The 12,528-nt window shown below is 47.4% G+C and overlaps 1 protein-coding gene across 1 annotated transcript; it reads right to left on the bottom strand.

The window, feature by feature from the left end:
* Nucleotides 1-6,015: 6,015 nt before the first annotated feature.
* LOC144103425 (uncharacterized) lies at nt 6,016-6,462 on the bottom strand. The gene has a single exon (XM_077636146.1). The coding sequence runs from the start codon at nt 6,460-6,462 to the stop codon at nt 6,016-6,018; it is 447 nt and encodes a 148-aa protein (XP_077492272.1).
* Nucleotides 6,463-12,528: the final 6,066 nt, after the last annotated feature.

The following is a 12,528-nucleotide window of genomic DNA, read 5'->3' as shown; positions in this document are numbered from 1 at the left end:
CTACATGTAGTCACGTTAAGTGAGTGCCAACCAGAATGTGCGGGGTCTCCTCAAGCTCTGACCACTCGAATCAATTCTTTGCATTATGACATTATTACCCTTCTTTCACACCCTCACTCTTCATTTACTCCCCTTTCCCTCTTCCCCAGTGTGGAGTATCAGGCTAGGGTCTCTGTCACAACTTCGTGCACTTTTGCGTGCGCTCCCAGACACCCTTAGAGCGTGTGGGGGTAGCGGTCTCGGTAACAAAGGAGATGCCCTAAACTCAGCGTGGGAGGCTCAGCCGAAGACCAGCTAGCAAGTGACAAGGAGGTTGGTCGTTTGGTGCCCAGCTTTCGCCGGTCGCAAGTGAGAGAATGGGTCGGAGCCAAAGGTTCACAAAACAAAACAAAGTTCATACAGCGAAGAGATGATACAGAGGCTTTCACAATCACTCGTACGAGCACATTTTCACATGTAATAAGGAGCCTAAATAAATTATGAAGGAAAGAAGTGTGAAGAAGACGACGTGAATTCACCGAAGAATAAAGATGAAGAACAAGCATTCGGTGATGTGGAGAGAGATGGTTGGTGGAGAAGCATTCGGTGAGTTGGAGAGACTTGATTGGTGGAGAAGAAAAGAAGGAGAAGACGACGACAAGGCTTACGTCGACTAACGCCAAGGCTATAAAAGGGCGATGGAGAGCAAAGCAAGGCAGAAAAAAACAGAAGCGGAGGCTCCGGCGGGTCAGGGACGCTTCGGCTGGAAGATAACGACGCCGGCTAATGCTCCGGTGAGCTCGCGTTCTACGCCTTCGCATCGTGGACTTCCTGCCATGCCTGAGCCTGTTCCGGGGCGTCAACGGAGGATGCTACCACCTGCTACGGCCAGGGGTTTCCCCAGCATTGTTGCCGCCCATTCGAATGGTGGCCCCAACGTCAACAACACCGGCATCACCTCCACGGGCACTTGGACCAGGAGCTTATACGACGCAGCCAGCTTAAGAATAAAAATACAGACGACCCGGGATCACTGCTACCAGCGACTACAATTAGCGTTCTACTGTCGGCGTTCGTGCTCACGGTTCGTTCGGTGCGGCTGCTGCGTTGTATGGATTCAGTAGCCGGCGTCGAGGCGGCGTTCGACGTACTTGAGCTGGCGTCGCTGGCGACGTCGCCGGCTGCGTCGTATAAGCTCCCGGTCCAAGCGCCCGTGGAGGTGATGCCGGTGTTGTTGGCGTTGGGGCCACCACCCGGATGGGTGGCACCCCTGGCCGTAGCAGATGGTAGCGTCCTCCGTTGACTCCCCGGAACAGGCTCAGGCACGGCAGGAAGTCTACGATGCGAAGCCGTAGAACGCGAGTTCTCCGGAGCATTAGCCGGCGTCGCTCTCTTCCAGCCGAAGCGTCCCTGATCCGCCGGAGCCTCCGCTTCTCTGCTTTTACTCCTGTGCCTCGCTCTCACTCGCCCTTTTATAGCCTCGGTGTTAGTCCACGTAAGCCTTTTCGTCGTCTTCTCACTCTTCTCTTTTCCACCAATCAAGTCTCTCCACCTCAAAGAATGCTTGTTTATCTTATTTATTATTCGGTTAATCCACGTCGTGTTCTTCACACCTCTTTTCTTCATAATTTAATTTAGGCTCCTAATTATATGTGACACACATACGAAGAGATTTTCAAGTACAATGCAACTCGTGCAAAGTAACACTTGACAGAGATTACAATTCAACAAAAGCTCTGCACCTGAAGTGCACTAATACAGAAAGAGAGAGACAAACAAACAAAAAACAATTTATTCACCGGGCACTGCGACAGTCCGGCGACCTGAAGAGCACGACGGGGGCCGATCCGCAGGGTGGCGCACGTTACCTCGCTGGTCCGTAGCTGGGCGAGTGGTGTTCCCCCGGGACTAGAGCGGGCCCGCTTGTCAGAAGCTTAAGCGGCGGCTCGGGAAAACAGGCAGCGGTTTAAGCGCCTCATTTATAATCGCAGTCCGCGTCCGTTTGTTCTTCGCGCCAAGGCAGGCATGCACATACACGCAGCTTCAAAACTCCTTCTCGCGCCGGGCGCGCAACCCCATTGTTCGAGCGCGGTGACTGCCTTCGAGAAATTTCTTGTTCCTTCTTCGATGCGAAGACGCTGGCTAGAAGGAGAAGGGGAGAGGGCATCACTTTAGCGCGGTCAAAGTCACGCCCTCTCCGTCGACGTTGAGTAGAAACTAATGTTGTAGCGTACGGCAGCCGAGCGGCCGCACCAAAGAACCAGCGAAGACCGGTGCAGGACAAGGAATCAGCGTTTATTTGTCTGACGCTTCTTTTATACGCAGCGGTTGCTTATCCGCTGCCGCTATCAGTGCGCGTCATGGCAAAGTGACGCGTCATGCACTTCACGCTATCACATTCCTTCCCTCCAAGATCTTCGCCTCCACTCATTAGCTGCAGTGACGGAAATCGTGGGAGGCATATCGGTCTGGTGGTTTCCGGGCGCGCTGGCTTCTGCGCAGTGTTGTTGGTGGAGAGTCGGAAGGCGCTTCAGCTTGCGCCTCAGGATGTGCGTTGTGAGCAGCTGGAAGCTGCAATTCTTGCCCGTCTTGTGGTGGCGGGGTCGGGGTTGGTGCATCATCGCGAAGAGGGGGTACTGCCGCGTCCGCGTCATGCTGCGCCTCTTGTGGTGGGGAGGGGAGCGTCTCCTGATGACGCTCAAGGTCGTCGGTGTCGGGTCGTCTCGGGGCTTCCGCCCCGGTGTCCAGTCCTGCATACTAGAAAGAGCTGCGCGATCGCAAATGATCAATATGAACGTACCGAACTGTGTTCCGAGTCTCTGCGAGATAGGTCACAGGGCTGACTAGCCGCACTATACGCCCTTCCGTCCATGACACCTTCTCTTGCCGGACAGTCTTCACGTACACCCAGTCTCCTTCCTTAAACGAACGGAAAGTTGATCTCCGTTGGTCATGCTGCTGCTTTAGCCCTTCTTGCCTACTCTGCATGTCATTCCGAAATGATGGTCTTAGTAATGACAGTTTAGTGCGTGGAGTTCGTTTCAGAAACAGTTCAGCCGAACACTTGCCAGTTGCCGTGTTAGGGGTTGTCCTATACGCCAGCAGGAAGTCGTCCAGTCTCTCCCGCATCGATCTGTTGTTACCTCCCTTGTTGTCGTGCAGAAGCTGCTTACGAAGAATCCTTTTTACAGTTTGCACCGACCTTTCGGCAGCCCCGTTGGACTGCGGATGGTATGGCGGGCTGTACGTGCGTCGGATGCCACAGGCATCGAGGAAGTCCTGGAACTGCTGCGCTGAAAACTGGGGGCCGTTATCAGAAACCAGTTGTTCAGGGTATCCGTAAGCAGCAAACAGACTTCGCAAGCGCTCGATAGTTTTCGCGGCTGTAGTAGAGCGCATAGGAAACACTTCGATCCACTTTGAAAACGAGTCCACGCACAAAAGAAATGTCGTTTTTTCAAAGTCAAAAAAGTCCACATGCACTCGCTGCCAGCAGCGGGCGGCAACCAGCCATGGCTCGAGTGGAGAACGGGGAGCGCTATTTTGCATTTGTTGGCGAATGCTACACGTTTTTACCGTGTTTTCTATCTCTGCGTCTAGCCCTGGCCACCAGAGCAAGCTACGTGCGAGCATCTTCATGCGTGAAGCACCGGGGTGTTGCGTATGCAACAGACTCAACACTGCATTTCTCATCTTTGTTGGCACAACAACACGACTGTCCCATGTGACGCATCCCGCTTCCAGCGACAGCTCCGCACGTCTGTTATAGTACGGTACAAGTTGAGCATCTTTGATTTGTGCTGGCCATCCTTCAAGCGTATATCTGTAGACTTTGCTGAGAATGCCGTCATACTTGCTAGCTTTGGCAACGTCTTTAGCTGTCAGTGGCGTAGTTTCAAAAACAGCGAGCGTATGTGTCTCATCGACGCTGTTTTCGGTTGCAACAGGCAGTCTGGACAGCGCGTCCGCCACTTCCATTTGAGATCCTTTCCGATATCTCAAGTCGTAGCGATAAGAAGCCAGGATTAACGCCCACCGTTGCATTCGAGCAGCCGCCAAAGGTGGGACCTGCTTCCGTGGCCCTAAGATGCCTAGTAATGGTTGATGATCCGTGAACAACGTGAATGCCCTTCCATATAGGTAACGATGAAACTTCTTGAGAGCAAAGATTATTGCCAGCGCTTCTCGCTCGATCTGGGCATAGCCGCGTTCAGCTTGCGATAACGTCCTGGAAGCAAAAGCGACAGGCTTTTCTTGCCCACTGGGAAGTATGTGAAAAAGAACCGCGCCGAGCCCATACTGCGACGCATCACAGCTTAGAGCCAAGGGTTGCTTCGGATTGTAGTAAGCAAGTACCGGACTGGTCGTGAGCAAGTTCTTTGTTTTTCGAAACGCGCGAGAACACTCGCTTGTCCATTTCCAACGCATGCCCTTCTTCAGGAGCTCGTAGAGCGGCGCAGCCACAGTCGCCAAGTTCGACAGGAACTTGGAGTAGAATGTTACCATTCCCAGGAAAGACTTCAGTTCAGTACCATTTGTAGGCTCCGGTGCACGCTCTATTGCCCTTGTTTTCGATTCCAGTGGCTTTATTCCATCCGCTGAAATTATGTGGCCCAGATAGCGGACTTCACTGCAAAAGAGCTTGCATTTTTCCATGCACAGCGTCACATTGTGCTCCTGCAATCGTGTCAAAACTTCTTCCAGCCTTTTCCGACATTCATTCTCACTTGAACCTCCAATGATGACATCATCAATATAACACCCTACTTGAGGGATACCCTTGAGAAGCCCGTCCATGAGCGACTGGAATATGGCAGGCGCACTGGCAATGCCGTAACGGAGCCGCTGGTACTGGTAAAGGCCTTGGTGGGTGTTTATAGTTAAAATCGCCTTTGCATCGTCGGCAAGTTCTACTTGCTGGTAAGCGGCAGCAAGGTCTAGGACGCAGAATACTTTTGAGCCTGTCAATGCTGTGAACAAATCTTCTGGCAAGGGAAGAGGGTAGTGCTCAGTCAGCAGCACAGGGTTCACCGTGACCTTGTAGTCACCGCACAACCGCACTTTTGCTCCTCCGTCTTTCGGTACCACTACCAGCGGAGTCGCCCAATCGCTTCTGGTGACCCTTTTCAGTACCCCCGCCCGTTCCAAGGCGTCTAGCTCTTCGGACACAGCTTGCTTCAATGCAAAAGGCACGGGACGGGCCTTGCAAAATACTGGCTTGCTGTCTGGCTTCAAGAGGACCTGTGCTTTGTAGCCCGTTATCAGCCCCATCTGCGGTGAAAACAAAGCCTGAAACTTCTTAAGTTCCTCCACGGCGTCGTCTAGCTGTATAGCATGGACTTCCTGCCAGTTTAATTTCAGCTTCCTCAGCCAGTTGCGGCCGAGCAGACACGGCAACACTTTCCCACCGTCATCTACTATCAGAACAGGTAGAACGTCAGTTTGATTAGCGTGCTCAACACGCACATCAGCCGACCCTACGACCGGCACTAGTTCTCCTGTGTACGTTCGTAAAGGAACCGTAGCCGTCGTTACTGTCAGATGGGGAAACTTACGAAGAAAAATTGACTTCGGCATGACGGTGACGGACGCCCCTGTGTCGATTTGCATCCTTAAGGCCTGTCCTTCCACCAGAACTGTGACATAGTATGCAGACTTATTTGTTGTCATACTGTATATTTCTTGCTCTTCGTCAGACTCATCGGCCGAGTTATCTATCGAATTCAGCGCGTTCGGTTTGCCTGTGCGCTGCCTGCACTTTGATTTCAAGTGACCTTGCTCTCCGCAGTTATGACACTTGTACTTGCGATATCGGCAATTATTGGCCGCATGGCGTTTACCGCAACGGAAGCACTCTACGGGCTCAGTCTTGCTTCAATAATTGTCCTTAGCACGGTAGCCTTGACTCAGAACATCAACTTCTAGTCCTGAGCGCCTTTGTGGTATACTTTTCAGCTCTTCTAGCTTTACTTGTTGAGTCTGGGTGGTGGCTAGTTCACGATTTAACGCAATTTTGCACGCCTCTTCGAACGTCAGCTATTCAGCGGCAACCAGCTCACGCTGAGTGTCGACGCAGCGTAGCCCGGCGACTAGCCTGTCTCTAAGCGCTTCGTCGAGAAACTTGCCAAATTCGCAAGTTTTGGCCAGGTGCATCAGCTGCACAATGAATTCGGCTACAGTCTCTTGCTCAAGTTGCAATCTTCGGTTAAATCGGCACCTTTCCGCAATCACGGCCTTTCGGGGACTGTAGTGTGTTTTCAGTAGCGCCGTGACCTCGTCATACGTTTTGCTGGCAGGGGAATTCGGAACTAGCAGGTTCTTCAATACTTCATACACTCGAGGTCCTACTACAGTCAGGAATACGGCTAGCTTCTTGCCTTCAGCCACATCATTTGCCAAGACGTAAAGCTCAAATCTTTCCAAGTAGGACTCGAAGCTGTCGCTCCTTTCGTCAAAAGTATCAATTTTTCCCACCTTCGCCATTGCAGCATCCGCCAGGCAGTAGTCTTCAGCAGCAACCGAAGAAAGCAGCCAGCCGCCTCGATCCCATCCTCGTCGCCAGTGTAATGTTGTAGCGTGCGGCAGCCGAGCGGCCGCACCAAAGAACCAGCGAAGACCGGTGCAGGACAAGGAATCAGCGTTTATTTGTCTGACGCTTCTTTTATACGCAGCGGTTGCTTATCCGCTGCTGCTATCAGTGCGCGTCATGGCAAAGTGACGCGTCATGCACTTGACGCTATCACAGAAACTAGTCTGACATTCTAGAGTAATCGACGCTGCGCGCGGCCATGCCTCCCTCGGCGCCACGCCGGCGGGCTTTGTGGAAAGGCTAGTACCACTCGCAACGTTACGCGCTCTCCTTAGCTCCTTCTCTTTGATTTTTTTTTTGTTTTATTTTACCGCGCGTGGGCCCGATTGCTTACTCGCAGCGCCACTTTTTCGGGGATGCGCGAATTTTGCGACAGTCTTTCAAGCGAAGCGTTAACAGTACAACGAAATTAAACGATCCTGACTGTGTTTGGCTTCAAAGACTGTTCCCTTCATTCTGGACCAGATATATTTCATGAGTAGTACTTATGAGTGAGCCAGTCGCTGTCCTATTCCTAGCAATCAACTCAGTCGCGAATTTGTGCTTGTATTGTGTACTTAATTTGTACCTCATCCGGGCATGCCATTCCTCTCCAATTTTCTTCTAGGTGAGATGTTCGCAAGGCCACTTGCCTGTTTTTTTTTCCTGTTCTTGCGCTTGCATATCGATACCTCGGTATATGTTCTGCGAATTCAGTATATTATTGTCTCTAACTAAAATGCGCCTTTTTCAGCCGGCTGTGTGGAGATGGGTCGTATCGCTTTTTTTTCATTTCCGATGTTCTGCTGTATTTGTGCTACCTAGCCGTTAATCTTATAGTTACAGTATTCTGAGCCCTAGCATCAGCCACATATCGCTACGATGCGTTGAATACTACCCGCATGACTAAAATTTTAACCAATAGCTATTTCGTCTCTGTTCACAGTAAATATGTATTTAAGAATAACAATTGCAGCAGGACATATATACACCTGTCTGCTGGGCACTTTGCAATTACTATAATTGGAGGACCTTCAAGAATCTTGTTCTTGATCGTATTAGATGGCGTTATGCAGCTGCTCCGCGATTTACCCGCTTGCCGTCTAGAGATATTATGCACCAAACTGCTGCACCACCACTTTCATCGCGAATAGTTTCGCGTGTATGCTGGAATCCAGCCCTCAGCTTCAACCTCAAATATTACAATAAAGCCAATTCACTACAGTATAACGTATTTAAGAAATACCTTTGCGACTGTTGCTGAATCGTTTGGACATCGACTCCTAAGGTCCCAGGACACGAGTCAATGACGACCGCGACGGACACACGTCTACGGAGGCGAAAGGCAAGATGGCCGATTACTGAGAATTGTCAGTGTATGTTGAACACACACGGCACAGTCGATTTTGATAGTTAATTATTTTAGGGGTATAACGTCCCAAGCAGCTTTACGCTGTAAAAGATGCCATAGTGGTGGGGATGCAGATAATTTCGACCACCTGCAGTTCATTCACGTGCACTGATATCGTGTAGTACACGGCGGTCTAGAATTTCTCCCCCCAAAAAATGCGGCTGCTACAGCAGGGATTGAGCCAGCATCGTTCGGGGCAGCAGCCGCGCACCATAGCCACTGAGCCACTACAATCGAGCCGACTTGATTGTGGAGCCCTTCTCCACCGCGTCTTTCGTAGTCCATATCACTTAGCGACGTTAAGCCGTATGCAGCATATTGCTGATATAAATTTCACGTTCTGAACAAGACATAGTGTCCCTACTGCACTTTAGCGAAAAGCTCGTATCGATTATTCATGTATAAATACCAACAAGAGTATGCCTGCTGTAGTGTGTTGATGCCGACCTGCCTTCTTTTTGTAACCTCAGCTGTATATTAAAGGTTGCATATTGTGTCAGGGAATAAATTGTTTTGTTTTGTATTTATTTTATTTTTACAGTGTTCACTACTCCCACTTAAGTTCTCTCTGAAACTGGACAGGGTAGACACTGCCCTACTGAATTTGAGACAACTCAGAAGCCAATGGTTCCATTCCTTTAGCCGTTCTCTATTCCCGTTGAGTTCGTGCACTAGCGGTTCGTCGACCTTCAAAATGCCCATGCGTAACCGGTATTAGATGATGTGCTTCACAAATCCTCAGCAACAAAAGATCCCACTTTTTAGATTTCCGCTTTTAAAAAAATAAAACTTTCGAATTCGCCGTCATGTAATTATTGTTGAGGCTCCTAGTTTGTGTCTTTTTCCTAAAATTTGAAGAAACAAATAAACTGATTCCGTTATTTTTCAGTTAATTCGACTTTTTTTTCACAACCCCAAGCGGTGAGGAATTGCATCCAAGCTCTAGCCAGGCGTGCAGAAATCAGCTCGTTTTTTATCACCATATGGCACCACTGCTGAAATATGCGAAAAAAAAAGTCGGCAAAAGAGGCCATAAAATATCCTTTTACAAGCCCGGTGTGCACGTCACACACATTTTAAAAATGAGGTTGCAGAGAAGAACGTAGTGCCGAAACTGATATGATCAACGAGGCAAGAGCAGACCCAGTTGAGACACTGCAGGAGGTACTAAGGTAGCATATTACTGTTAAGTGTTGCGCAAACATCGAATGCCTTATATCAGCTTTGACGCTGTGCAAGGTATCGACAACATTATGTTAGAATCTTCCAACTAAAGGATTTTCCTTTGCGCGATCACATCGGCTCCCTCGTTCACTGAGAGTTTACGTATACGAAAATTTTTGTGCATATCCGTGCATAGACGTCGCAATTTTCTTTGAAATTGCCACCCCGAAAATACTTACATCGTTTTCAGTAGGGCTTCAGCATATTTCTGTTTTTTTCTTTTCTTCTTCTTCTCGCTAAATCTATTCATGGAATTATTGTTTCGGGTCCGCGCTTGGAGAGATTTCTTCCACCGTTTACGGTAAGAGACGATGGTTGTCACGCAAGGGCATGATTCCTTTCTCTTCATTGTCTGTTTTAGAAAGGGGAACTGTGAAAATGGGGCTATTTGAGCTGTTTCAGCGTGAAACAATTCGGTGTGATAAAGATGTGTAAAGGTTTATCAGGATTTTAAAACAACACTGTAGCTCTATCTGGTTCTTTTTATTTTTGATAACACTGCGGAGTCGGCTGAAGAAAGAATCGATATATATATATATATATATATATATATATATATATATATATATATATATATATATATATATATATATATATATATATATATATATATATATATATATATATATATATGAATCAAGAAATAAATCGCTTTGCGACATTTTGGGCTATTTCTGACTTGGAATTATTTTGGCTCCTTATGAACCTTAGAAACAACATGCATGTTGGATATGACGATACACAAAAGCCTTCTATACTGCCAATTTTACCTGATTTGTGGCCGCTGGTAGTCTACGTGTGAAATGCCTAAAACTCTTAAAAACATTCCTCAAAATAGTGTCCAAGTGGGAGGTGCCAATTTAGATGATCTGTGATCTAAGCCCCAAGGAATTTTAAAGCCGATTAATATAAATGTCTTATGCCGGTTGTAAAAAAAAAGATATATCGCAAATTTGTCTTCTTTTAGGATATAAATACCATTCATCTACTAATGTTAAGACACATGAGCCATTGTTTGCACCAGTGCGTGATCTTTAGATTGAGCTTCAGCTTGAGTTAGCCCACTGCTGAGTTGGCTGTTGAGCAAAAACCGCAGTCATCTGCACATTGTTTCCGCTAACTTGTGAATCAACCCCATATACTATGCACGCTATTTGCTATGTTGTACTTGCTACTTCGTTACAATTACCACCCTTGTTCACTAGTGCTAGGATCATTCGATATGTAGGCATAAGGACCCAACTTTCTTTATTTAAACGTGCTCTTGAACTCTCTTCTCCGCGGTACGGTTAATATTTCTCTTTTATATCTCTGAAAGTCTTCAAAAATAAAATATACATCCGCATTGTGTGTATTACACCAATGTACAATATGTGTTCTTCAACTCATAAGTGCGGACGCTCGCGCTACCTTCTTTGTAACAAATGGAGAAGTGTGTATTCCAATAATCTTAGATTCAGGGCCCGACCTGTATGTCGGTCTGAGTGCCATTCTTACATATGTAACGCTCAGTTACTATTCTACAAACTATACATTACCAACACCGCCCGTAAGGTGTGTTATTTTTATATTAAGATAGCGTTTTATTCAAAAGTTTCATAAAAAGCCTTCTGCACAAAAAAGAGATTCTTTTTAGTGTCAGTCTGTAACAACTGTCTAAGAGAATGACAGATCGCAACAGAGTAAAAAAAATCTGATCAAATAGACTTAAATGTGTATTTTTTTGCGTTTGAGGCTCAAAAATTATCGAATAGGCAGAACATCAGTAGCCGCGCTACTCTTTCAATACGTGCACATAAGCCTAGTGGCGATGGCCGCCTCTATAATGCGGCGTTTTGAAACGCATCAGTTGAAACGCATCTCCCAATCACTCGCATTCAGGAGTGCAAAAAACGCCGCCAGAAGTGACATACATCTTCAGGCACCATTGTAGAGAGAAGCAAGTATTCCACCACAATTTGACGCGCTGGTCTCAAGCTAAATTGGGCGCTCTATGGCCTCCATTGGACTCAAGCATTTCATTACACGGCTAGTTTGCTGTCATCAATTCGCACAGTTTCCTTTTTTTTTCTTGGAGAAAGAGGGCATTACAGATATCATTATCTTTCGGATTTACGTTGATCACAAAGTGACACTCTTATTTCTTCCAAAAGCCGTGAGATCTGCGAGTCTCCGAGACTAAGAGAACCGCAAGTCCTTCTTAATTTCATCGCACATAACAACCAAAAGTGACTTTTTTGAATTTCTATTGCATATTTTGCCATGTGTTGCTGTCACTGCACAGGTGTAGAGGAGATAATCGGAAGAAAATTCCGCATCGGAAACTAAGACTACTTACATGTGGGAATCCGAAAGTATTACTGTACCTGACTGCACTGTTTACACCTGATGTTTGTAAATGCATTAAGTGCATTCTGCGAGTTCTGCGTGGCCCCGCCCTGAACGCTGTGTGACGAAAGGTTGCATAACAATTTTGATACGAATGTCTTGGAAGGCTTATAGCTACCGGTGCATATGTCGTTGGTTCGAATGCCTGTTACAAGCGAGACGCCATCTTGACTAGCACATCTCAGCTGTATGCAAGGAGAAATCGTATGCCACCATCCGGAGCGCTGTATGGTGAACGGTTGCTTCGCAATTTTGGTGTGATTTCGACCGCATGAATGACGCCCCGTTAAGGTCGGCCACTGGGGAGTGTATACTTACGAACGAAATGCATATGACTTTTTGACTTTTTGAAGTGGCGGTGCACAGCGAGCTGCGTGCGTCATGCGGCCGCTTGATGGCATGACGCTATTTTTTTTGCCATCGCTGGTATTTTATGTGCCGTCTGCTGGTACGCACGCACACACACCCATTCACACACGCGTGCCACCGCCGGCTTTTCTGGCTTAGGACTAGTAATGTTTTTGCATTAGCATCAAATGAGGAACAGAAAGGTTTGACCAAATTAAACATTTTATTTGCTCTGTTTCAAGCTTTATTACCTTGGGCCTAGAATACAAAATAGACCCAATGTTGCGTCACCTAACAAATCAAATATTATTTGTCATTTTCAGCTAATTAGAGCACTGTGATATGGTTTATTTTTTCACAATCGATTAACGCTGCAGATTCTTCTATATATAACAACTTCCCGCTGGGAGTGACAAATGTTATGAAACTTGTCTTTGCATTCCTGTGTGATGACCACTTGATCCCTCGATTCTCTAACGCGTAGTTCGCAGGAAAGTGATACTTCAAGCACGGGTGCATCATTCCGATGTCCTGAAAAAAGGAAATAAAGAAAGGTAATGCCATAACTTTTTCCTAAAAACAAAAATCTCCGGTCGTGCTCTTCTCTTGG

This window comes from Amblyomma americanum, chromosome 9, assembly GCF_052857255.1.
Source record: "Amblyomma americanum isolate KBUSLIRL-KWMA chromosome 9, ASM5285725v1, whole genome shotgun sequence".
NCBI lineage: Eukaryota > Metazoa > Arthropoda > Arachnida > Ixodida > Ixodidae > Amblyomma > Amblyomma americanum.
The sequence above is the reverse complement of the archived record's forward strand: the minus strand, read 5'-3'. Positions and strand labels throughout refer to the sequence as shown.